The 23,070-nt window shown below is 39.9% G+C and overlaps 1 protein-coding gene across 6 annotated transcripts in view; it reads right to left on the bottom strand.

Moving 5' to 3' along the window:
• CNTNAP4 (contactin associated protein family member 4) overlaps positions 1-23,070 on the bottom strand; it is a gene marked incomplete at both ends in the record, with an annotated part of 261,875 nt that overhangs the window by 69,139 nt on the left and 169,666 nt on the right. For 5 of the 6 annotated variants that reach the window (XM_082862478.1, XM_082862479.1, XM_082862482.1 and 2 more), the window contains 3 exons: positions 2,667-2,773; positions 9,206-9,377; positions 15,133-15,282. In XM_082862478.1, coding sequence (XP_082718604.1) covers positions 2,667-2,773; positions 9,206-9,377; positions 15,133-15,282 — 429 coding nt within the window. The remainder of the gene's footprint in view (positions 1-2,666; positions 2,774-9,205; positions 9,378-15,132; positions 15,283-23,070) is intronic. The other variant, XM_082862481.1, reaches the window with a different exon arrangement.

Below are 23,070 nucleotides of genomic sequence, written 5' to 3' on the forward strand. Positions count from 1 at the left end.
ATTGTATTTTATGGCATTTCTTTTTATGATTAAAGGAATATGAGAATAAAAATTTAGTTCATTTTTACATTCGGTAAAACAACAAAGGAGATGGTAGGTGTTTTAAATGTTAAGATCCTTATAAGTATAATGTGACTTCCATTTGGACATGCATCCAAATGGATCTTTTGACAACCATTTTGGAATTTCTAATTCTAGTATCACCTTGTAATAACCTAACATGTGAAGCACAATAGTGTAATCTCCTTAAATAATCTGCTGTTATTCAAAAATTATGCAATAGAAAAGTTTTAAATAATGCGTTAACTAGTCTCCTTTCTCACATAAAATTATCTATAGGTAAAATCCTTTTTTCCATAAAACAAATAGGATTTACAAAGCTTCTCATGAATAATCTTAAAAGTAATTTACATAAGAAACTTTCTCTAATGCTCTGTAATAAGAATTTAAGATAATTAAAATTCAAAGCAGAAGAAATATAAAATATATGCCCTCAAGTGGTCTCAGTGTGTTTTGATCCATAATTGGATGTTTTTAATCACACAGTTATATATTTGCCATGTACAAGGTTTGACATTAACAACCGTATATGATGCACTCATCTCATTGAACACTTGGCCAAATGGAATGGTGATTTCCATCAAGCTTTTAACTTTGTGAAATGAGAAATAAACCATCCCCTGAATATCATTCTTTGATCTATTCTAAATTTTCAAAATTATGTTAATGAGTTTTTAGATCATATGAAATAATGTAACTAATTTTCTCAATGTTACAGAGATTTTAGATAATCATACATATTAACTTCTCTACTCCTCCACAGTTTCTTGGTTTTATTTTATGGCTATTGTATATTACACAGACAGAAATATAAGATGGATTGGTTTCTAGTCACATTTGTATTTTGTGCAGTGAAGTGGACATATGAAAATGGTTCATTTATATATTACTATACGCGCATACATGCGTTGATAAATTCTTTGAAAGAGGCTGGGATAGAAACATAACTTTGCAGAGAGGGCTGGTATTAGAAAGGACACACACTTGCATGAGGGTAATTGGGAGTACTTTTGCTTTATGTGTATTACTTGGCTTTTTATAACATGACTGTTTAACATATTATTTTCTAGTAAAACCTATTAAAAGACCCCCATCACTCACCCTCCCTCAACTCAGGCTAACGATACTGATGGCTTCATTATAATTGGGTTTGTCATCCTGGCCCCATTTCCCAGAATGGTCATTGGCAAAACCCTTCAGCTCCCTTTAGACTACCTGCTCAAGAACCTAATAAATTAACTCAATGATTGGATCAAATTGTGGGCCACAGATGAAAATACGTTATTTATTCACCATCTGATTTTTTTGGCTCAGAGATGTTTGTGTTTATATTTGTATTTAGTCATTGATAACAGTTGAAAATAAACAAATAGTCAATTAAAACACATTCTATTAGCTTTCTGTTTTGAGTTAGTTACTATAATTGGGATGATACCGGATATGAAGAATTAAAATACACCGTCTCTTTGCTGCTGGTGACTTGGGACAAGTGACTTGGCCCTGGCTTGAGTGACAGCACGCGTTCTTCCTGTTCTTAAGAGGCACTCCAACCCACACAAGCTGATGCCCCAGGAAAGACTGGCTGCAGTGGTGAAGGCACGAGGGTGAGGCCAGAAGGTCCCGCGGCCCCTGCTCATGCCCTTTCCAGCCCTGAGGCAGGACTTCTGAGAGTCCCTTGTGGAGCCTCCAGGGGTGGGAGCCCAGGATTCCAATCTCAACTCCAGCAGGAGTACAAAGCAGTGCACAGTGAAGAGACGAGAGTGGGACTGCACCTAGCGCCCTTGCCTGAAGTCATGGCTACGGGCCAATAGTACTGAGAGTTAAGCTGCTCAGCAATGTCAGCAACAATATGAAAAAATGGGAAGGAAAAAATGGGCATTTGGGTCTCCCCAACCCACGTCCTGAACAAGTAGACAAGAAAATGACATGAGTCTTATGACACATGCAGAACTTTTCACCAGGAAAAAAATGAACGGCTTCTAACACAGGAAAAGAGTATTTGGTTGTGGTCCCAGCCTCTGGAGCATAATTGCAAGGGTTCACATTCTCACTGTGCCTCAACTATTCGAGGAGCTTCTGGGCATGGTGATTAATCTCTCCCTGTAACCTAGTAAACTAGGGATAATAACAATGACTACACCCACCTACTAAGGTGGTCAGCAGAATTAAATAAGTTGGGACATGTAAAATACTAGAGCAGTACCTGGCATTTATAAAATACTCGATAAAATTAACTATTATGATTAATTCCATTTCTACCATCCTTATTCTCATCATCCTTATTAATGGATTTGCAAGAGAATTGAAGGATCACCTATTCTGCACTGTATTTTATGCTTATCCTTAGCTACCTTTGTTTTCTACACGTGTTTTCCCCTTACCAGCTCTCTTACTCTTTTCTCTCTTGCTTTATTTTATGTGCTTCTGTAAGCTACCTTGACTACTTTATGAAAAGTGTGGACTAAAAATAAACTAGAAATCAACTGAATGCTAATAAGATCCAGGGTTGTACACAGATGGACATATATACACACAACAACAACAAAAAAGGGAAATAAATAAGGGAATCAGGACAGAGGAAAGAACCACAGGTGTGTGTGGCTTACAGTTGTGGCAAGTTGCTCCCCTGTATCCAGTGTTTGTACAGTTGCAGTGAAAGGTGTCCCAGGTCTGGGAACATCGACCACCGTGTTCGCAATAGTTGGGCAAACACCTAAAAGAAGGTGCAGATACAATTACTACTATTCATTTTGAGAAATCACAAAATACTGCCAATTTATACATGATCATGTGAAAGAAGAATGTCAACAGTAACCTGAAGAGTAAATACAGTGTGACTAATGGTCATTCCATTTGTCGTTATGGTACCTTAATCACAAAACTAAACCTTAGATCAATAAATTCATCAGGTTTCAACCAATTCTCAGGTAGCTGTGACTGCTAAATTTTCAACATGTCCTACTATATCATAGCCCTTTCTTTTCCCTAGTGACATAACACTAATTCAATATGTTGCCAGAAACATCAATAGTTTACATAAAATAACAACATTTAATCATACTGATTTACTATACTGAATATTTAAAGGAAGAGGGAATAAAGAAGAGAGAAGGAAAGAAGGAAGTGGGAGGGAGGGACATCTCTATTCACTTGGTGTATACATCCAGGAATGTTGAAGAGGTACAGTATAGATGCACAAACTCCAAGCAGTGGGTCCGGGTGCATTAGGATGCTGAATCAAAATCACAGGGGCTCCCAGGATATTTTAAATTTTTAAGAGAAATACAGGCATACTCGACATCTGTCCAGCACTGCGCAACTTATTGGCTTGAGGTGGTTAAATTTTAACATTAAATAGTAATACATTCCACTTAATCATGTCCTATCTTTGAGAAGCTGGAGTCTTAGTAGTTGTTAAAAAGTAACACCATGTGAAATCAAGTTGAACAAAAGTAAGGGTAGCCATGTCTGATCTGATCCCAAGCTTTGAAAGGTTGTACACTACATTAAAAATAAACTTAAAATATTTTTCAAATTTTTTATATATAATTAAAAAAATATAAAAGTAATATACGTATAAATTACTTTTTAAAAGGTTTCTAAATTGTTAGGACAGGGCTTCCCTGGTGGCACAGTGGTTGAGAATCCACCTGCCAAGGCAGGGGACACGGGTTCAAGCCCTGGTCCAGGAAGATCCTACATGCTGCAGAGCAACTAAGCCCGTGCGCCACAACTACTGAGCCTGCGCTCTAGACCCCACAAGCCACAACTACTGAAGCCCACACACAGAGAGCCTGTGCTCTGGAACAAGAGAAGCCACCACAATGAGAAGTCTGTGCACCTCAACTACAGAAAGCCCACGCATAGCAACGAAGATCCAAAAATAAATAAATTAACTAATTAATTAAAATAAATAAATAAATAAATTGTTAGGACATAAACACTTATAAAGTTGCCTGGAACTAAGCCACTGTTTAAATGAAAATGTTAGTTATATCTTTTGGCTTAGGACACTGTGAAAAAATTACTGAAATACATTAAGGTACCCTGAACAAAAAAGTTGAAGAGCTTCTGGTATCAACTCAAATAGCCCTGATCAAATAACTGATGCTTTTTAGAATTTAAATTAAAAGTTATATCGAGACCAATGCTCTCATTCACCCCAGAATAAAAAAATAAATAAATTACAAAACCTGTCAAGAATATATTCTTGATGAAGTTTCTGCCACCTCCTTTTTTAAAACTAAGACTGGGAACTTCATGTTTTGCTTTTAGGATTTTCCCAATTTTAACTGAAAATAATGTTACTGCTTTTCCTGATTATAAAAAATAGATATGCACTGTACAGAAATCAAACAATATAGGAAACAATAGAGAAGAAATATAATTTGTAATTTCAATATATAAACATTACCACTATAAACATATATGTGTGTGTGTATAATGTATTATGTTCATAAACGTAATCATAAAGTACACGCTACTTTACAACCTTTTTAAGGATTCAAAAATAAATAATGGGCATCTCTCCATGCCAATTAAATTTATATGTATTTTAGCATTTTTATAGATTCACAGGAATCTATTCAAAGAATATTTAAACAGGTATTTAATTTTTTAAGCATTTCAAATCAGTAACAATCTAGAGAAAGAGGGAATTTTAAAAATAAAATTAAAACAAAAACAATTCTAATTGGTAATCAGAAAAGAAAAGGACAAAGAAGGCTATTCTTTAACAGACCTTGAACAATGTTTTAAAAGGGGGCAGATATAAGTGACTACACCTAAAATTCTAAAGAATGAATCTATGTATTGGGATACATGTACTGTTTCTATTTGATCTGCTGCAAAAGATACTGTGTCCATTTTCCTAGATTCCTGTTAGACTTGACTTTTCATATTTTTTAATTACAATGTGAAAGACTGGATTGTGGATCTTATTTAAATTCATCATATAGTAGTTCTATTTGACTACTAGTAACCTATGGCAAATTACATTGTACAGTGAAGTACTGATTCTCACTAAAGGTTTTAAACAATTATCTTTTATACTTTTCTCCCTGAGAGTCATTTCAACACAAAGTAGAACATAAACAAATGAATATATCAACATGCCCCAAACTGAAGTGGCGTGTATGATTTTATTTATTTATGGCTGTGTTGGGTCTTTGTTGCTGTGTGCGGGTTTTCTCTAGTTGCGGTGAGTGGGGGCTACTCTTCATTGCAGGGCGCAGGCTTCTCTTGTTACAGCGCACAGGCTTCCGTAGTTGTGGCATGTGGGATCAGTAGTTGTGGCCTACAGGCTCTAGAGCACAGGCTCAGTAGTGGTGGTGCACGGGCTTAGTTGCTCCATGGCATGTGGGATCTTCCTGGACCAGGGCTTGAACCCATGTCCCCTGCATAGGCAGGTGGATTCTTAACCACTGCGCCACCAGGGAAGCCCCAGTTGATATTCTTAAAAAGTTGATATCAAAAGATTTCCTTAATACTATTGCTCAATAAGTGGTTTAGGTCCAAGCAACTTAATAAATATTTATGCCCTTAACAACTGTCACCCCTACCCCACTCCCACTTGGGTTTCTGCCCCAAGACATGGGGACATAGAGGACAGCTCCCTTTGCAGTTCTATCCTCACCTCCATCGAGGGACTGATGGCCGTCAGCCTCAGTCAGCCCCCACCCAGATTTCCTTGCAGGTCCACAGAGGACAAGGGGAGGGCTTCTAGATGAGTGTGTGTGTGTGTGTCTGTGTCTGTGTCTGTGTCTGTGAGTAAGAAAGGTGTGAGTGTGTAAAGAGTATAGGAATGATCTTATGAGTGTGCAGGTGCGTGTGTAAAGATGCTATGGGTCTATGAGAGTAGGTGTGTGAGTGTGCTTGTGAATGGATGAATGAGTGAGGAGGTGTGTGTGTGTGTGTGTGTCTGTGTGTAGACTGTGTGTGACAAGTGGCTTTGAGATATGTGAGTATATGCATGTCTAGATGTGTGTGGGAGATCTGTACAACGACATTAGTTTACACATAAAGAATGTGTGTAAATGACTGTGTGGGTGTGAGTGTGGGCACGTATGTAAATTTATGTACACCTTTATGTGTAGGTTTGATCCAACTTAAAGTTAGTTACAGTAAAAATAGAACTACATTGTTTAAGATTCTGTCAGGTTTTTTTTTTGGCTGTGCCTCATGGCTTGCAGGATCTTAGTTCCCCAAAAAAGGGCTGAACCTGGCCCTTCGGCAGTGAAAGCACGGAGTCCTAACCACTGGACCACCAGGGAATTCCATCTGTCAGATTTTTAAATATATTTTTAATGTTCCTGCTGGTTTCAATTGCAATTTATTAAGCCATAAATTCTGTGTTTAATCTACATAGATTAAGCATGAACCGCAATACATGTTGATGTGCACCCAGGGAAGCAGTACAACATGACAGGTAGCACGCAGGGGGACTTCCTGGAACCAGGGGGCTTAGATCCGATGCTGGGCTCTGCCTTTAGCCATGTCCTCTTAGCCAACTTACTTAACCGCTCTGTGCATCTATTTCCATGTTTACAAGAAACAAACACTCTAAGAACAGGTTCTAAGGGTTTTTGTGAAGATTAATTTAAGTACATATTAATTTATTTATTTAAAATAAATTTTAGAACAGAGTCATTGCACAAGTCTCTCACACAATGCATAAGCTCACGCACATATCCAAAATCGCCCTACATACTCATACAAGTCATGACACACACAATGACACAAGTTCTCAAGCATTAACCCAGGCATGTGTACACTCACACATGCACACGCTCACACACAGCCACACCATCCCTACACACACACTTGTAAGGTCATTCAGACACATTCCCAGGCCCTTCACTCACTCACATCACCCTACACAAGTCACTCACACACACACACAAACCTAAATACTAATTCATGTTAAGTTAGAATACAACCTACTAAACAGGGTTTCTTTTAAGTCTCTATTTAATAATGCTTTGGAAGCTATGTCAACAGGTATAGCATATATGACCAAGACAGGTGGATACATATTTTCTTCTGAATATAAGAGAATGGAATAAACTTAGAGATACTTTTGGAAGTTTAAAAGGTATACAAATATAAAAGGTACGTTGGTTTTTGCTGTTATTTTTAAGATTTCCAGGGTTACCATTAGCCTAAAATTTTCTTTAAAAAATGTATAGTCAAGATCTATCCATAATTTGCTACTTCTGAAAGGCGTTTTTAAGGTGTGGTACCGAAACCATAATTCTCCTACTGTGCTGTATCATGCTCTGTTTTACAAGCGTGCACCTCCGGAAAGCAGGCAAGATGGATTCCTTGTGCAAATGGCACCTTCAGAGAAACCCACGTTGGAGAGGTGTGGGTCTACCTGTACCAAAAGAACATTCTGCGATCTGAGACGGTCAAAATGACCATCACTCACTGTGTGGATGACCGAACCTCCCCACCCATTGAGGGTGAGGGCTCCCTGCTTCTGTGAGTGAGACCCACCTCAAGAGAGCTGGCCCAGGGAGCCTTGCTACAGGGCTTCCCCAAAATCAGGATTAACGTTCCTGAGCTGGCGTGGCTGTAATTACGGAGATGGTCACTGTCATTTATTCCCCAAATCAAGCCAATTGAGGTTTATCGTCTCAATTCTCCCTTTATCATCTTTCATTATAGAAAGTATTATTTTCTCTACAAATTGAGTTAAATAAACACATATTCATAGAGAGGAAATGATGGCCTTCTAATCCATTGCTAAATAAGATTATAATTATTTTTTTCTACACACAGAATAATATCTACTAGTGTTCAAAACAGGATCAACAGACATTGATAAACGGTCTTCAGATATAATAGATGTGTGTTTATGTTGATAAAATGTTTCATACAAATAAAAAGTTACTTTTAAAACTCAGAATTTGGGACTTCCCTGGTGGCGCAGTGGTTAAGAATCTGCCTGCCAATGCAGGGGACATGGGTTCGAGCCCTGGTCTGGGAAGATCCCACATGCTGCGGAGCAACTAAGCCTGTGCGCCACAGCTACTGAGCCTGCGCTCTAGAGCCCGCGAGCCTCAGCTACTGAGCCCGCATGCTGCAACTACTGAAGCCTACGCACCTAGAGCCCGTGTTCCGCAACAAAAGAAGTTACTGCAATGAGAAGCCCACACACCGAAATGAAGAGTAGCCCCCGCTCATCACCGCAACTAGAGAAAGCCCGCACACAGCAATGAAGACCCCACGCGGCCAAAAATGAAAAAAAAAAGTTAAAAAACCTCAGAATTTATCTGTTTGCTCAAAATATATATTGAACACTACTACACAGTTGGGGTTAAGCTTGTCACATTGCTTAATTTTTTTTAATCTGGAAAGGCTATGACATTCCACTGAACTCAATAATTAAAAATAACTGCCTTGATGACTCGTAAGATTATTTGGCTATAGTTGCCCATGCCTAAAAATACTTTAAAATTATTAACTATCAATTATTATATTAAAAGTTACTTGTCCTCTGCAATGAACGCCCAAAGCTTGCACTAGCATGCCCTGTACTGGAGTTCCTATTGAAACTACTGGATCATCCTCACACCTTTATCAACACTACGGCTCCAAACTTTTTCACAGCGAGTTTCCTCTTCATTTTCCCTGCAGAGAAGATAGTAATGGGTTCTTCAAGGTACACATCAGGACCATAGCAACCAGTTAAATTCCTATGCCTCTGAAATATTATTCAGCTGTCATGGAAGCAAAAGCCAGTTTGATAACTGACCACATAGGTCTCTGATTTACTGGTACCTGATGGTCTAGATTACTGTTAGGGTTTCCTAAGCTATTGCGTTTAATGATATATTTCTGATACATTTATACCCCTCTAAAATTATAGCAGCATCAACATCACCTTTTGTGAATTGGTAGCTATTTGTACATATAAATAACATGGTCACATGTCTTCTAGCTAAATTTTATCACTGGAAATATGAAGTATAAAACTAAAAGAATATTTTCTTATTTCTAATGTGAATATTATCTCTTTCCTGTGGAACAGATGATGGTAAGAAAAAGGAGTGAAAAATGTTTGTTTTACATACAAATTTCAATCTGCTGTCAAAAGTCTGAAAATGGACAGGTCAAAATAAAGAAGTGAGATTGCCTTTACCTGTCTGTGATTCCACATGAGTCTATCTGAAGGTCGCTGAAGTTCCCAAGGGACTCCTGCTGAACTGAAATCAGATCTACCATCTTGTGATTGATAGAAATGCGTCTCATACATCCCTGAAACCCAGCAAGTGGACTTTTACATTTGGATCCAAAGCTGTTGTCAGGACAACCTGATAAAAACAAAACAATACAAAGTTGATCAGGATACATCATAATGAATCAGGACTCAGTATCTTCACTAAGAAAATTTTTTAAATAGGCATTTGATTATTAAATTGAAATGGAGGGGAAAGCCTACTGCAGTCATCATTCATTTGATCTAAATTACAAATAGCAATTCATACAAACGTATTTCTCTTTATTACCACAGGATTCATAGGAAATTACTACTGTTATAATAATTATGTGCAAGGATACTAACTTGATCCCAACTTTAGAAATACACAGATCAGCTCCAGTATCCTGAACATGTCATTCAGCAGTATTAAATTATATATAACTCAAACACAGGAACTTAGTCTTTTGGGATGCAAAAAGAAGAGCATAAAGGATGAAAGCATGCACTGTAGACAAGAAAAGATAAATCAATAATGCTGAAATACCTTTGTGTTTAAGCTATTCGGAAAAGGAGTTACGACGACTTGGAATAAAATTACAACTATTTATGTAATTAAATACTTTTCATATGCATATAAGAGCCACATATACATGCATTTTAATAAATCATAATGGCTTAATGTCAAAAACATTTCATTGTTTGACTTTATTTATTCTCTGCCTCATAAAGGAGTGTTCCATTTATATTGATTTTTTTCTAACACTTATCTAAGACCTGTTTCTAATTATTTAAATAATAAAGAACTATAATATTAACCATTTCTGTCTGGGGTTTAATGATGTTCTCAGTGTTTCTCTATCCAAGTGAAATAAACAATTTTATGGAGTATGAACACATATATTATACTTATGTATTTTTCATTAATCTTTCTTAGCTGTTATGGTTGTCAACCACTAATATAATTTCAAAGAATAAGAAATGAATCAGCAATTCCCTAACTCCTGTACAATCCATGCTAGTTTTCTACCGGGGAATTTCCATTATAATTAAATATTTTGACAGAGGATGTTTCTCCTTAATGCTTTTTTTCCCTAACAAGATACTTTTACCCAGCAAGGAAAGGCCAGGATTCATACTTAAAACTGTTATCAGGCACATTGAAATATTATATTTTAAGCAATGGAGACTGAAATTTTAAATTTAATATATCAAGAAAAGGGGATGAAAGTTTTTTCAGTATCAGTTAATTGTACATGGTTCTACACACACTTTCAGTGCTTAAAATTCTTCTGTGGTATAGGATACAGTTACCATAATCTGGATGTGTTTTCTAGATGACTTATTAACCAATTAAGAATGTTAAAATAAAACCCGAGAGGATAGCAGTTCAATAATATTTGGGGGCAGCTACGATATGCCAGGAATATAAACAGCGCTGCTAATCTCCTTTTCTCCAGGTGGTGTTTCCTGACACATTTCAAACTATTTCAGAATAAAATAAATTGTGCGGTATGCCTCTATAGGGAACAAAACTAAGCAAACTCACAGTCACAAGGAGAGGTCATGGAACTTTACAGAGAGCACAGCGGTCATATTACGAGGCCCTTCACATTCCTGGCTACAATGTTTAATAAGCAAGAGATTCTAAAGAACAAAGTAGGGTTCAACCCAGGTGAGTCTCATTAGCCTATGATAACAGACATCCACAGGTTAATATAATGCAGCAGCAGAGAGAAATTCAGCACTGAACTGGTTTGGGATGAAAGTTCTAAAATATGAAGATATCTAGGGAATACTTTCATGCTGAATTAATGGATGGATCCATTACTAGAGGCAGGCAGCATGTTAAGCACCTCTGAGATGGCAGATAAATGATCACTGCACGTACCAGAAGTAAGATGTCGGGTTTGACTTCAGGGTGGTGTAGCCAGTTCACTGGATGGATAATGTCTGATTTATACAAGCAGGAGTGTGAGGATTCTGCACACAGTCTAGTATGTCTAGCTTGTGCTACACGGTGTGTTATTCAATCACACAAGGATTGCATAGGGGAATACACAGAAGTTAGACTTTCCTCCATCCTCAATCTGGAGAACCCAGATTTAAATTTTATAGTTTATAAATGATAAAAGCTGACCTCAGTACGTTTCTGAAAGGCATACATTTGAGGAGGGAGAAAACGTAAACAATGATGGGCAAAGAGTGGCGTGTGGCAGTATATGCAGAATGCTGTGAGTTCCGGGCAGCCCGCCTCTCAATAGTCACACTCAAGACTGACACAGAAAACAAATACAACCCAGGCTGGTGGGACAGACTGCCCCAAAATTAACTACCTAAAAAAAGCCCTCCATCTAGATAAAACAGATCCTAGGAGTAAAGGGGACTCTCATCCACACGGCGGAGAAGGTTTTCTAGGGTGACCAACCGCCAAGTTTGCTCTGGGGGTGGGAAGCAGGGAGGCTGTTCCCAGGACTCCAGGCTTTCAGTGCTAAAACGGGAGAGCTGGTGGTGCAGCAAAAATAGAAATAAGACTTCTCTTAAATAAAAATGAGACTTCTATTTTCTGATAAACAAGGAAAATAAGGAAACAGTGAACAGGCTGGGAAACAACATAAACAGGCCTGAAAGAGTTAAGCAGCCTTGGTTATTCTTTAGCTGTTACTACTAACCAACACTTGTGGCTGGACTTCTCCTTCACAAAGCTGATTACTCTCTGACTCCGTGTGAATTACACTCTGCACCTGGCTTTCTTCTTCCCTTACACTCCCTTGTAGCATTCTTTGTTTCAGAAAGAAGGTCACCGGCCAATAACTTCAGAAAAGACCAACCCCAGTTACCAAGTTGCCTGACGCCAGCTGTGGCTGTTTTGAAATTTCGCAAAAGAAAAAAAAAAGCAAGACCTTCATTAGGATATAAAATCTCTCCTATTCCCAGGGAGTGGCGGGGTGGGGGGTGGGGGGGCGCTGCTGTGTCCTCTCTTTGCCTGGCAAAGAATAAAGCTACTTTTTCTCGTTCCTCCAAAACCCTGCTTCCGTATTTCTTTTCGGCATTGGTGCATGGAGAGTCAAGATGTTGGCATCATTGGTCACCCCACTGCCAGTACCACTCAGACAATGAGCCCCTGAGCCAGTCCTGCCCTTTAGGGGACCCTATTCTAACCCTCCTCCAGCCATGATTCTGCCCATGGCAACAGGGGGTCTCACAGGGGAAGGTGATGTGCCCACTTGGAAACTGCTCCCCTCTAGCCCATCCCAGAATCCAGAATTCCCACCCCAGAAGCCCTACTTGGGCTTCCAGAAGGATGGACCTCCTCTACCAGGTCCTGGAGGCACAAGGCTGGGAGGAGAGGGAGAAATGTGGCAGCAGGAGGCCTCCTGCTTTCCTTTGGACCCTTGCTCGCAGCCCTGGGAATGTCAGGCTGCCCTGGGGCTTGCAAGGTATATACTTAGTGATTAATAGAATCTCATGACAAGATCAAACATACTCTGGTACTTAAGGTTACCAATTGAGAAGATGATTGAATAAACAGAGATGTTGCCTAAGTAAACTTAAGATTGCTTATTTAAATAAAAGCCCTGAAGTTGGCATTTTATTATGGAAGCTTTCACAGTATATTGTTTAGGGACTCAGGAATACCTTCATAGATGTCAAATCATAAAGAACATGACAGGAGGCATAAAACCCCAATTCAAGACGATGGTTACCTGGGGAGATGAAGAGGTATGATCATGGAGTGACAAATGGATGTTGGTAATGTTATCTTTCTTAAGCTGGAAAATGCATGTGCAGATGTGTATTTTAAAAATAATAATTAGTATTCTTTAAATTGTATATATGATGTAAGATGTGAACAATATGAAGTAACTGGGTGTGGGCTATTTGGCAACTCCCAGTGTATCTTTGCAACCCTCTGGTAAATCTAAAACTATTCAAAGATTATTAAGTTCATTTAATTAAAATGGTGTATATCATATGTATCATAATAAAAACAAGCAAAATTACAGAGTGCACATGTGATATATTTCATTATAAAATATTATAGTGTGAATAAAAATCAATCAAAATTTTGTACAAAAAATAGGTAGGCATCATTAAATCTGAACATGAAGGGTCTAAAATAATTTAAGAATGATGAGTCTATTTTCATTACTTACACTTTTACGCAGTCTGTTATTTTTATCATCTCTTTTTTGCATCATTTAACAAAATGTTTGGGTTTTTTCTTACCTCTTTTGGTGCTTCTAAATCTTTTCCTTTGAAGTGAAAGCTCTTAAGTTGTTCTACACAGATCTTCCTTGACTTACAATGTGTTTACATCTTGATAAACCCATTGTAAGTTGAAAATATCCTAAGCCAAAAATGTGTTTAATATACTCAACCTGCCAAACATCATAGCTTAGCCCAGCTTACCTTAAACATGCTCAGGACACTTACATTAGCCAACAGTTGGGCAAAATCACCTAACACAAACCCTACTTTATAATAAAGTGTTGAATCCTCACGTAATTTATTGAATACTGTACTGAAAGTGAAAACAGATTGGTTGTGTGAGAACAGAATGGTTTAAGTGTATCTGTTGTTTACCCTTGGGACTGCGTGGGTGACTGGGAGCTGTGGCTCCCTGCCACTGCCCAGCATCCTGAGAGAGTATTATTCCACATGTCACTCGCCTGGGAAAAGATCAAAATTCAAAGTACGGTTTCTATTGAATGTGTATTTCTTCGCACCATCATAAAGTTGAAAAATCCTAAGTCAGGGACTGTTTGTATATCCTACCATGTATTAAACGAACATGTTCCTATGGACTGCTATAAAATCAATCATATATTCCATAAGGTTTTATAAACCACTTGGTTTATAAATGAACACATCACCCTAAAGGAAGCAATTATATCTTTTAAGATTGTTGGCGTTATGCTGCCTTTCACAGTAATGGATTAGGTAGGGGTTTTTTGGTCTGTTTGTTCACTCTTAATGTAAGATGAATGATTTACGGTCTGTGTACTTACTGTCAATTCTTAGAAAGGAATTTGTATTTTATTGATGAATAATGAAGACTGGGCTTTCAACCAAATTCAAAAGTGTTTCTAGACAAAAGTCATGATTACATTTCAAAATAACAAGAAGAAACACCTCAAGTCATGATTAAAAATAAGTCTTACTACTAACAGTTTTACAACGTTGTCTTTCTAATTAATGTTAAGTATTGCCTTATTTTCATTTTCCAGTGCTGAAGATTCATTTCCACTTCCAAGGTTTGCTTTTTGAAGATTTTAGTTCAATCAAACATCCACTGGACAAGTAAACACTTCATTTGTTTTTGTTCTTTAAGAGAGATGGCCTGGTGCTGAAGGCTAATGCCTTCATTTTATCAACTATATCAGTGCGTTATTACTTAGCAGTGAGAAGAGGCTTCTGGGGCTAATTAAGTTAGATTTTTTGTCCACTGGCATAATATTGACCTGCACTGAGCAGCAGAAAAGCAAAATGGATGCTCTAGAAAAGCTAAGAGGCATGATCAGGAAAACAGTGCAATGAAATGAGCCCATAAATTCTGAAAAAGACATACACGTAAGGCCATTCAGCATCAGGAAAACACAACAACATTTGAAAGTGAGAACTGAAGAGCACGGCCTACTTGCAAGCAATCTCATTACAGAAATCATAGACATACGTCAGTCCACCTCAAAGAAATGCATTTTAGGTCACAATTAATCACCGTGATCTACTCAACATTTCCATGTTCAAAGAGGGTGAGAAATTATTCCATAATATTCACACTGGTTAAAACACGATGACTTTAAGACACAGAGCAAGTGACTGCGAACACGGTTCAATTGCCCATATGGAGCAACCGTTTCTCTTACCTCCAAAATAATAGGTGCCCCCTGAATAAATCTGCTCAGGCCCCAGGGAAGGAGATGCAGAAGCCACTTGGCCATCCACCACCACGCTCAGGTAACTCCTTTTGGCAGACAAAGAGACAGAATGCCACTGCCCATCATTTAATCCAACACCTGGGGGAGGTAAAATTAGTTAAAAGAGATACCTCTTAACAGTGAACATTGCAAGCAGTTGGTTAGAAATAGCAATGTACACATCACTCAATCAAGGGCAGCACTCACAACTATTTTTTTTTTTTTTTGCGATACGCGGGCCTCTCACTGTTGTGGCCTCTCCCGCTGCGGAGCACAGGCTCCAGACGCGCAGGCTCAGCGGCCATGGCTCACGGGCCCAGCCGCTCCGCGGCATGTGGGATCTTCCCGGACCGGGGCACAAACCCGTGTCCCCTGCATCGGCAGGCGGACTCTCAACCACTGCGCCACCAGAGAATCCCTCACAACTATTAATAAAAGAAAAGAAGAAGGGAGAGAGGAAAGGGAGGTCAGTGGGCAATCAGCACCCTCTACGTGGAAATAGTGCATGATTATCTTCCTTTCTTGGGGCCTCAACAGAGAGAACAAAATTCTAACTCAACTTTGGACAATCCTGAATGGTTAAAATCTTTCAGTGGTTCAAATCTTATTTGGCATGGGCTAATTTTCAGCTTCCACCATGTAATTTACCTTTTAAAAGGAGGGCTTTGGGAAGAGCACAGATATTTTCCAAAATTCTAGTTTATACCCAATAAACGATTTATCTGCTCTTTTACACTTTGCTGTAGTCATTTTTTGTGAGACTAGAATATTTAGCAAAGTATATGAAGTCAATCATTACCAAAATATTTGAAGAGATTATAATGCATGCTGAAAGCCTACTGGTATAATGCAAAGTTAAAAAATAAAGCAGCGTGGAAAACCATATTTACACAGCTGATCATAATAACTTTCAGATTTCGTATTTGCAAGTTCAACCAGTTGCCATAATTTATTGGTAGCTTCCAAATGAATACTCAGGGCACTTTTGGGGTCAGGCACAGAAATGCACAGAGCAGAGAAAAATTTGAGTTGACTGACATGCATGCTTCTAGCTGAGGTCAAGTAAGGCAAAACTTCTTCTTTCAGCTCTCACATGTAAACCTGTCTTCACATTTTTGTGTTTTTTGTTGGTGACTTTGCTGTTTAAAAGGCCCCCTGGCACAGTGATGAAGGGCTGTCTAGTGTTCTTAAGTGCAAGAATGCTATGATTTGCCTTATGGAGAAAATAAATGTGATGGATAAACTTCATTCAGGCATGAGTTAGAGTGCTGTAGGCCACGAATTCAATGTTGGTGAATCAATAATAAATACTAAATAACGTGTCTTCAAACACAATCATACACACAAGGTTCTGTTGATAGGCAGACAAAAATGTTGCCACCACAGGCTCACAGGAACCTAATCCTGTATTTCCCCTGGGAACAATGGTTTAGTATTTGCTAATTCCATGTTCACAGCAACTTCAGAGAACATAACTATTGCAAGTATTGAGAATCGACTCTATACATACAATTCTAATTATATTCCTAATTTTATATAAATATGGGAAAGGGCTGAAAGGAAATATCTCTACATATAAACAGTAATTTTTGCATAAAAGAAAACTGTGGTTGTTTTTACTTCTCTTTATAATTTTTCTGTATTTTCCAAGTTTACATATATAATAAAAAATTGCTATAATCAAAAATCAAGGTTTTCTTATCACCTATAGAAACAGTCACTAGTCCCTCCTAAGGCAGTCCCAGTGTCATGAACGCAGGAGATGGTGGAGGCTTTCCCTCTTAAAGGGAATTAAGTCTACAAAGGTTCTGTTTTGAATACTCAGCAGACAGGCGGAATGTAAGTCTCTCTATTGTAGGCAAACCAGTAAGGTTTACATCCACCGAATAGTCAACTCTGTATGATTTTGCAGATCAAATTACTGAGCAAAAATATAAGCACTCTATTAAATCTAAAAGTCATGGGTGTTGTGGCCTCTCCCGCTGTGGAGCACAAGCTCCGGACGTGCAGGCCCAGTGGCCATGGCTCACGGGCCCAGCCGCTCCGCGGCATGTGGGATCTTCCCGGACCAGGGCACGAACCCGTGTCCCCTGCATCGGCAGGCGGACTCTCAACCACTGCGCCACCAGGGAAGCCCTCCAGCTATTTTTGACCACAAGCTTTCAGACAGAAAATGCATGGAAGCTCCATTAGATGCTGAAGCTCTTTGCCCTGTATGCATTTAGTATAACACAAATTCCATCCTGGGCACCAAAGCTTATTTTTAAATTATATCCATGAAGCAAAAAAGATTTCCAAAGATCCAATTCTGATTTGGTTCGTGAAAGATAATGAGAAAGACCTAAAAACTGAAAAACGAAGAATGTAGGCTAGATACTTTTAGACACATTTTCTAAGAGTGGACTCTGAAATAGACGGCTGAAGAGAGTTATATAATCCCTGACGATATGAGACTGGACTAAAATAAATCAAATGTCCCACATTTGTCATCCTGTGCTTCCTTTAAGAGGATACATTTAGAGTGAAAATCCTTGTACTGAGTTTTGCGTCACACGGACGAACACTTCCCACCCTCCTCACCCCACCCTGCATCTCCCACCATCTCTTCCTCAAAGCTCGGATGTGCCTGGATACAAGGCTCTGCTTCTGTTATCTCATCTTAGGCTTTCCATTGGCCTGGGACGGTGCTCATCAAACTACCTGCGGTTATGGACATTTTCTTTTCTGATCTACTGCAAATTGATACTTTTATAAAATTCAATAAAAATGAATGACTGAAACATTAAAGAAAGAAGATATATAAAATGCAAGCCCACTGACCATATGCTTAGAAGGTGTGGCAATACCTCCTTGCTATAACGGTTTCTAGGAGACTACTCTCAATTTTTGTACTTATCTTGGTAATAAGTATTTCAGTGAACCAGTATATTCCAAGGAGCACACTCTGAGTAGCAGTGCTCCAGGTAGCTGCTGGGTAGCTGCAGCAGGATAAAGTCAAAGGCTTGGGGACATCTTCTGTCAATACAGAAGCTAATTTAGATTAAGAACACAAGTCTGAACAAGTTAAGAACAAAAATCATAAATCTTGCCCTCAAAATCCACCTCCTCAATTTGGGATGATTCGTCGTCTAAAGGAGGGAAGGAAGGAAGGAAGGAAGGAAGGAAGGAAGGAAGGAAGGAAGGAAGGAAGGTAAAGTAAAATAAAATAAAGTTATTAAAATAAAAAATAATTATTAAGAAAAAGAAAATTATTAAAAAAAAAAACGGACGGATAGAACCCTAGGACAAATGGTGGAAGCAAAGCTACACAGACAAAAGTCTGTCAGTCAGCCATTCTGCGATGTGACACCGTTAAATGCACCCATTTGCCCAGCTTGCGGGTTACGAAGTTGTGCTGTGTTTGCGGGGGAACTTCAGAAAGCTACTCTTGAGCCTCATTTGTAACAGACAGCGCTCGCTTATGATGAGGAGACTTTTATTACCTGTCACTGGGATTTATTGCTCAAATTAAATAATGAAAGACCCATTTAATTCATTTCACCTAACTCTACATAATAAAAAGGATAATTTTTAAATTGGATTCTATTTTTCTTTTAAATCTACAGTTCCTTCCACTTTAATGTCTGATGAGAAGTGAGCCCCTTTCCAAGGCCACATCATGGTGAAAGAGGGGAAGAATAGGAGGAATTGCAGAATTTGTATTTTTTCTGATTCATGGTATAAGGTAACTAAATGCTAATTCTAGTACACGACTCCCACCACTCACAACTTTCGAATGTAGGGGAAGGGATATGTTGTTGGTATAATAATAATAAAATAATAACAGTTTTAGTGACTATTATTCATAATAGGTACTGCGTGCTTTATATGCATCATGTCATTTAATCTTCAACATTACTACTGTTATTCTCATTTTAAATATGGAGAAAATAAACCTCAAGAGGAAAAACAAATCACCCAAGGAAGTATCCAGCTGGTGAGCTGATTCCAAAACCCACACTCCTCTCGGCCTGCACGACAGGTGGTCCCCTTATTGTTTTGCTCATGTTAAACAATTAACTATGAGAAAGAGAAAAGCAGCCCCTAAGAGCTAGGGGCTAGTGGCCTCGTACTCTCAGGGAGGCCTTGGTGGTGTGAGATGCTGGTGGGCGTCCGGAGCTAGGCCTTGGTGTTCTCCCACTGAGCATAACAAGCTCATAGAACATCAATATTAGACAAGGTCACTCTGTCACTACAACGAACTGGGACCAAAAAAAACCCCCCCAAAACAAACAAACCCCAAAAGTACTTTACAGACTGGTTTAAGCACAGACAAAAGCAAGGCTACTGTGCAAACCACAAAAATACCAAGTCCTCTCCTGGCTAATACGAATAACAACTGACTTTTTAAATCAAATACAGATTTAGCCTTATTTTATTCCTCCATCCTTCTAAATAATACTTACAAAGATACTTAACCAGTTACCCTCACCTCCTGGCAGCATTTAATCCCAAGCAATTTTCCATTTCCTTGAACCCCCCACGCAAAACAGCTAACTCAACCTACAATCCTATGACAAGTCATCCTTAACACCTTTGTAATGAGACTCTTCCATGGTTCCCCGGGGTGAGGGTTCTCCTTGTTGCAATAAGCAACAAACCCAAACTGTTTGATTGCAGGTATGACCACTGTGGTCTCTGGGTAGAAACCATTGACACCTCCAGCTGGAAGAACAGAAGAATAAATGGAAAGATTTGCAAGTGCAGGTGGCAGGAGAATGTGGGATCCTTTACAAGAACCTCCTCCCTCTCCCCTTCTTCTCCTTCTCCTCCTCTTCTTTTCTCTCTCTCTCTCTCCTTCTCTCTTTTTGTCTCCCTCTCAGGCCCCAAAACACATAGACACACAAAATATAGGAGGAGGAAAAAGGTTTATCTCTGCTCCTTGTATATAATATCAGGGACCAGTCTTAAACTGCTACGGAAATATTGTGACACTCTAGCTACCATCACTCTTTCATAAGATTATAACAGGCATCCATGAAGTAGGATGTGTAAAGGGGGAAGAAAAAAAAAGCCTGCTATATAGGGTAGATTCTTTGCAAAGAACCAAAAGGCAATTAGACAAAGGCCATTACTCAAGGAGCAACTGAAGGAATTTGCCTGTTCCAAGTAACTTTTAGAGCTCTGAAACTGTGCCAGACATTCCTATATTCACTAACTATAGCCACTAAGCAGAATTAAAGATCCATGACACCAGATTGCTCTTGCCAAGAGGAAAACATGGAGGTCAATGCTGCCAATCACTTTAGGGGAAAGAGGGACTTCCAGGGAGCGATGGGGTTCTAAGGTGAAAAGCAGGAATATTCCAACAGTGAAAGGGAAGAAGGGGGAACTTTAAAAATGGCTTCTCCTGGGTGAGGCAAATCAAGACGGCAGTCCCATTGCCAGGGTCACAAGAATCACGAAGGCCTAGTAACTGAAACACGCAGAGGCGTCTCATAGGCGGAGTCAAGACGGCATACTGGGAGAATGTGGAATTCGCGTCTCCTCACAACTAGGGTACCTACCAGGTACTGGTGGGGGACCACAGACACCTAAGGGAACGGGAGGAACCCCTAGTGACTGGGTAGGACGTGGGGAGTGGGGGTTGTGAAGGAGGAGGAGAAGTGGAGGCAGGATGAGATGGGTGCCCTTGAGGGCTGGCTGTGGGAGGGGAGGGGATCCCACACCCGAAAGGGGAAATTGGGGAACCACTGGGACGGCAGAGGATCAAAAGGGAGCATGGCCAGGTTTACCATGCCCACGTGGGCCCCTGGGAGACTGCTGAAGACCCAGGCCTGATCCTCTGCCCACAGAGGCCCCCTCCAGCTGTGCAGGTCCTGAGGGAGTAGGAGGAAGGCAAGGCGGAGTAAAAGTAAAGGCCAGACCTCCAGGACCGGCACCCCTGAGGGGCGGCTGGGGGAGGTGAGGAGCTCCTACACCAAGCGGTACCCATCCCTGTTATGGGGGAGAACCTGGGAGAGAAGGTGGGGGAGGGGCACGGAGGAACAGAAGGGAACGTGGCCAGTGCGTCCCCTCTCCACTTAGGCACCAGGAAGGCTGCTGGGCTCCCAGGCCCAATCCTCTGTCCTCGAAGCCTCCCTCCTGCTCACAGAGCCCAAGCCCCGCCCCCACACCCCCACCCAGGGCCCCACCTCTACACTGGGAGACCCCGTCCAATGAGCTGGGCCTAAACCCCACCCACACACCCTCACTCAGGGCCCTACCTCCAAACTCCGGAACCCCACACTCCAGAGGCCCTCCTTTGGATGTGCTGCCTCTCCCCCTCCCCAAGTCCTAAGCAGACACCCCACCCCATGCTTGCATGTCACCCAACCTAGGCCCCGCCCCCAAGGGACTTTTCCAGCTACCTAGGTCCTGAGCCTAGGCCCCGCCCCATGCTCAAACGTCACTCCCCTAACCGCCTAGGACCCACCCCACCCTAAACCCCACCCCTGCCTAGAGTTCCACCCCCACCTAAACTCCACCCTCATAGCCAGGGCTTTTTTTTTTTTTCTTTTCTCTGTTGTGGTTGTATTTTACCTTGTTGAAGTTGTTTCAATTATAGTTTTATTTTTCCTAATATATTTTTTATCTTTCTAATTTTATTTTCTATTTTATTCTTTGATATTGTACTCTTCCTTTCTTTCTTTCTTCTTTTTTTTTTTAACTGCACCGTGAAGCTTGTGGGATCTTGGTTTCCAGGTCACAGGTCATGCCCAAGATCCTGTGGTGAGAGCTCCGAGTCCAAACCTCTGGACTAACGGAGAACCTCAGACCCCAGGGAATATTAATAGGAATGAGGCCTCCCGGAGGTCCTCATCTCAGCACCAAGACCTGACTCTATCCAACTGCCTGCAAACTCCAGTGCTGGACGTCTCAGGACAAACAACCAGTAAGACAGGAATACAGCACCACCCATCAAAAAAAAAAAAGAAACAACAAAAAAATATGTTACCGATGAAGGAGCAAGGTAAAAACCTGCAAGACCAAATAAAGGAAGATAAAATAGGCAACCTACCTGTAAAATAATTCAGAGTTAGGATAGTAAAGATGATCCAAAATCTCGGAAACAGAATGGAGAAAATACAAGAAACATTTAACAAAGATCTAGAAGAACTAAAGAGCAAACAAACAGTGATGAACAACACAATTACTAGAATTAAAAATACTCTAGAAGGAATCAATAGCAGAATAACTGAGGCAGAAGAACGGATGAGTGAGCTGGAAGATAAAATGGTGGAAGTAACTGCCAGGGAGCAGAATAAAGAAAAAAGAATGAAAAGAACTGAGGACAGTCTCAGAGACCTCTGGGATAACATTACACGCACAAACATTCGAATTACAGGGCTCCCAGAAGAAGAAGAGGAAAAGAAAGGGTCTGAGAAAATACTTGAAGAGATTATAGTCGAAAACTTCCCTAACATGGGAAAGGAAACAGTCAAGTACAGGAAGCAAAAAGAGTACCATAAAGGATGAACCCAAAGAGAAACATGCTGAGACACATTAATCAAACTATCAAAAATTAAATACAAAGAAAAAATATTAAAAGCAGCAAGGGAAAAGCAACAAATAACATACAAGGGAATCCCCATAAGGTTAACAGCTGATCTTTCAGCAGAAACTCTGCAAGCCAGAAGGGAGTGGCAGGACATATTTAAAGTGAGGAAAGGGAAAAACCTACAACCAAGATTACTCTACCCAGCAAGGATCTCATTCAGATTTGATGGAGAAATTAAAAACTTTACAGACAAGCAAAAGTTAGGAGAATTCAGCACCACCAAACCAGCTTTACAACAAATGCTAAAGGAACTTCTCTAGGCAGGAAACACAAGTGAAGGAAAAGACCTACAAAAACAAACCCAAAAC

The sequence above is a fragment of the Leucopleurus acutus genome (assembly GCF_964270905.1).
Source record: "Leucopleurus acutus genome assembly, chromosome: 20".
In the NCBI taxonomy this organism is placed as follows: Eukaryota; Metazoa; Chordata; class Mammalia; order Artiodactyla; family Delphinidae; genus Leucopleurus; species Leucopleurus acutus.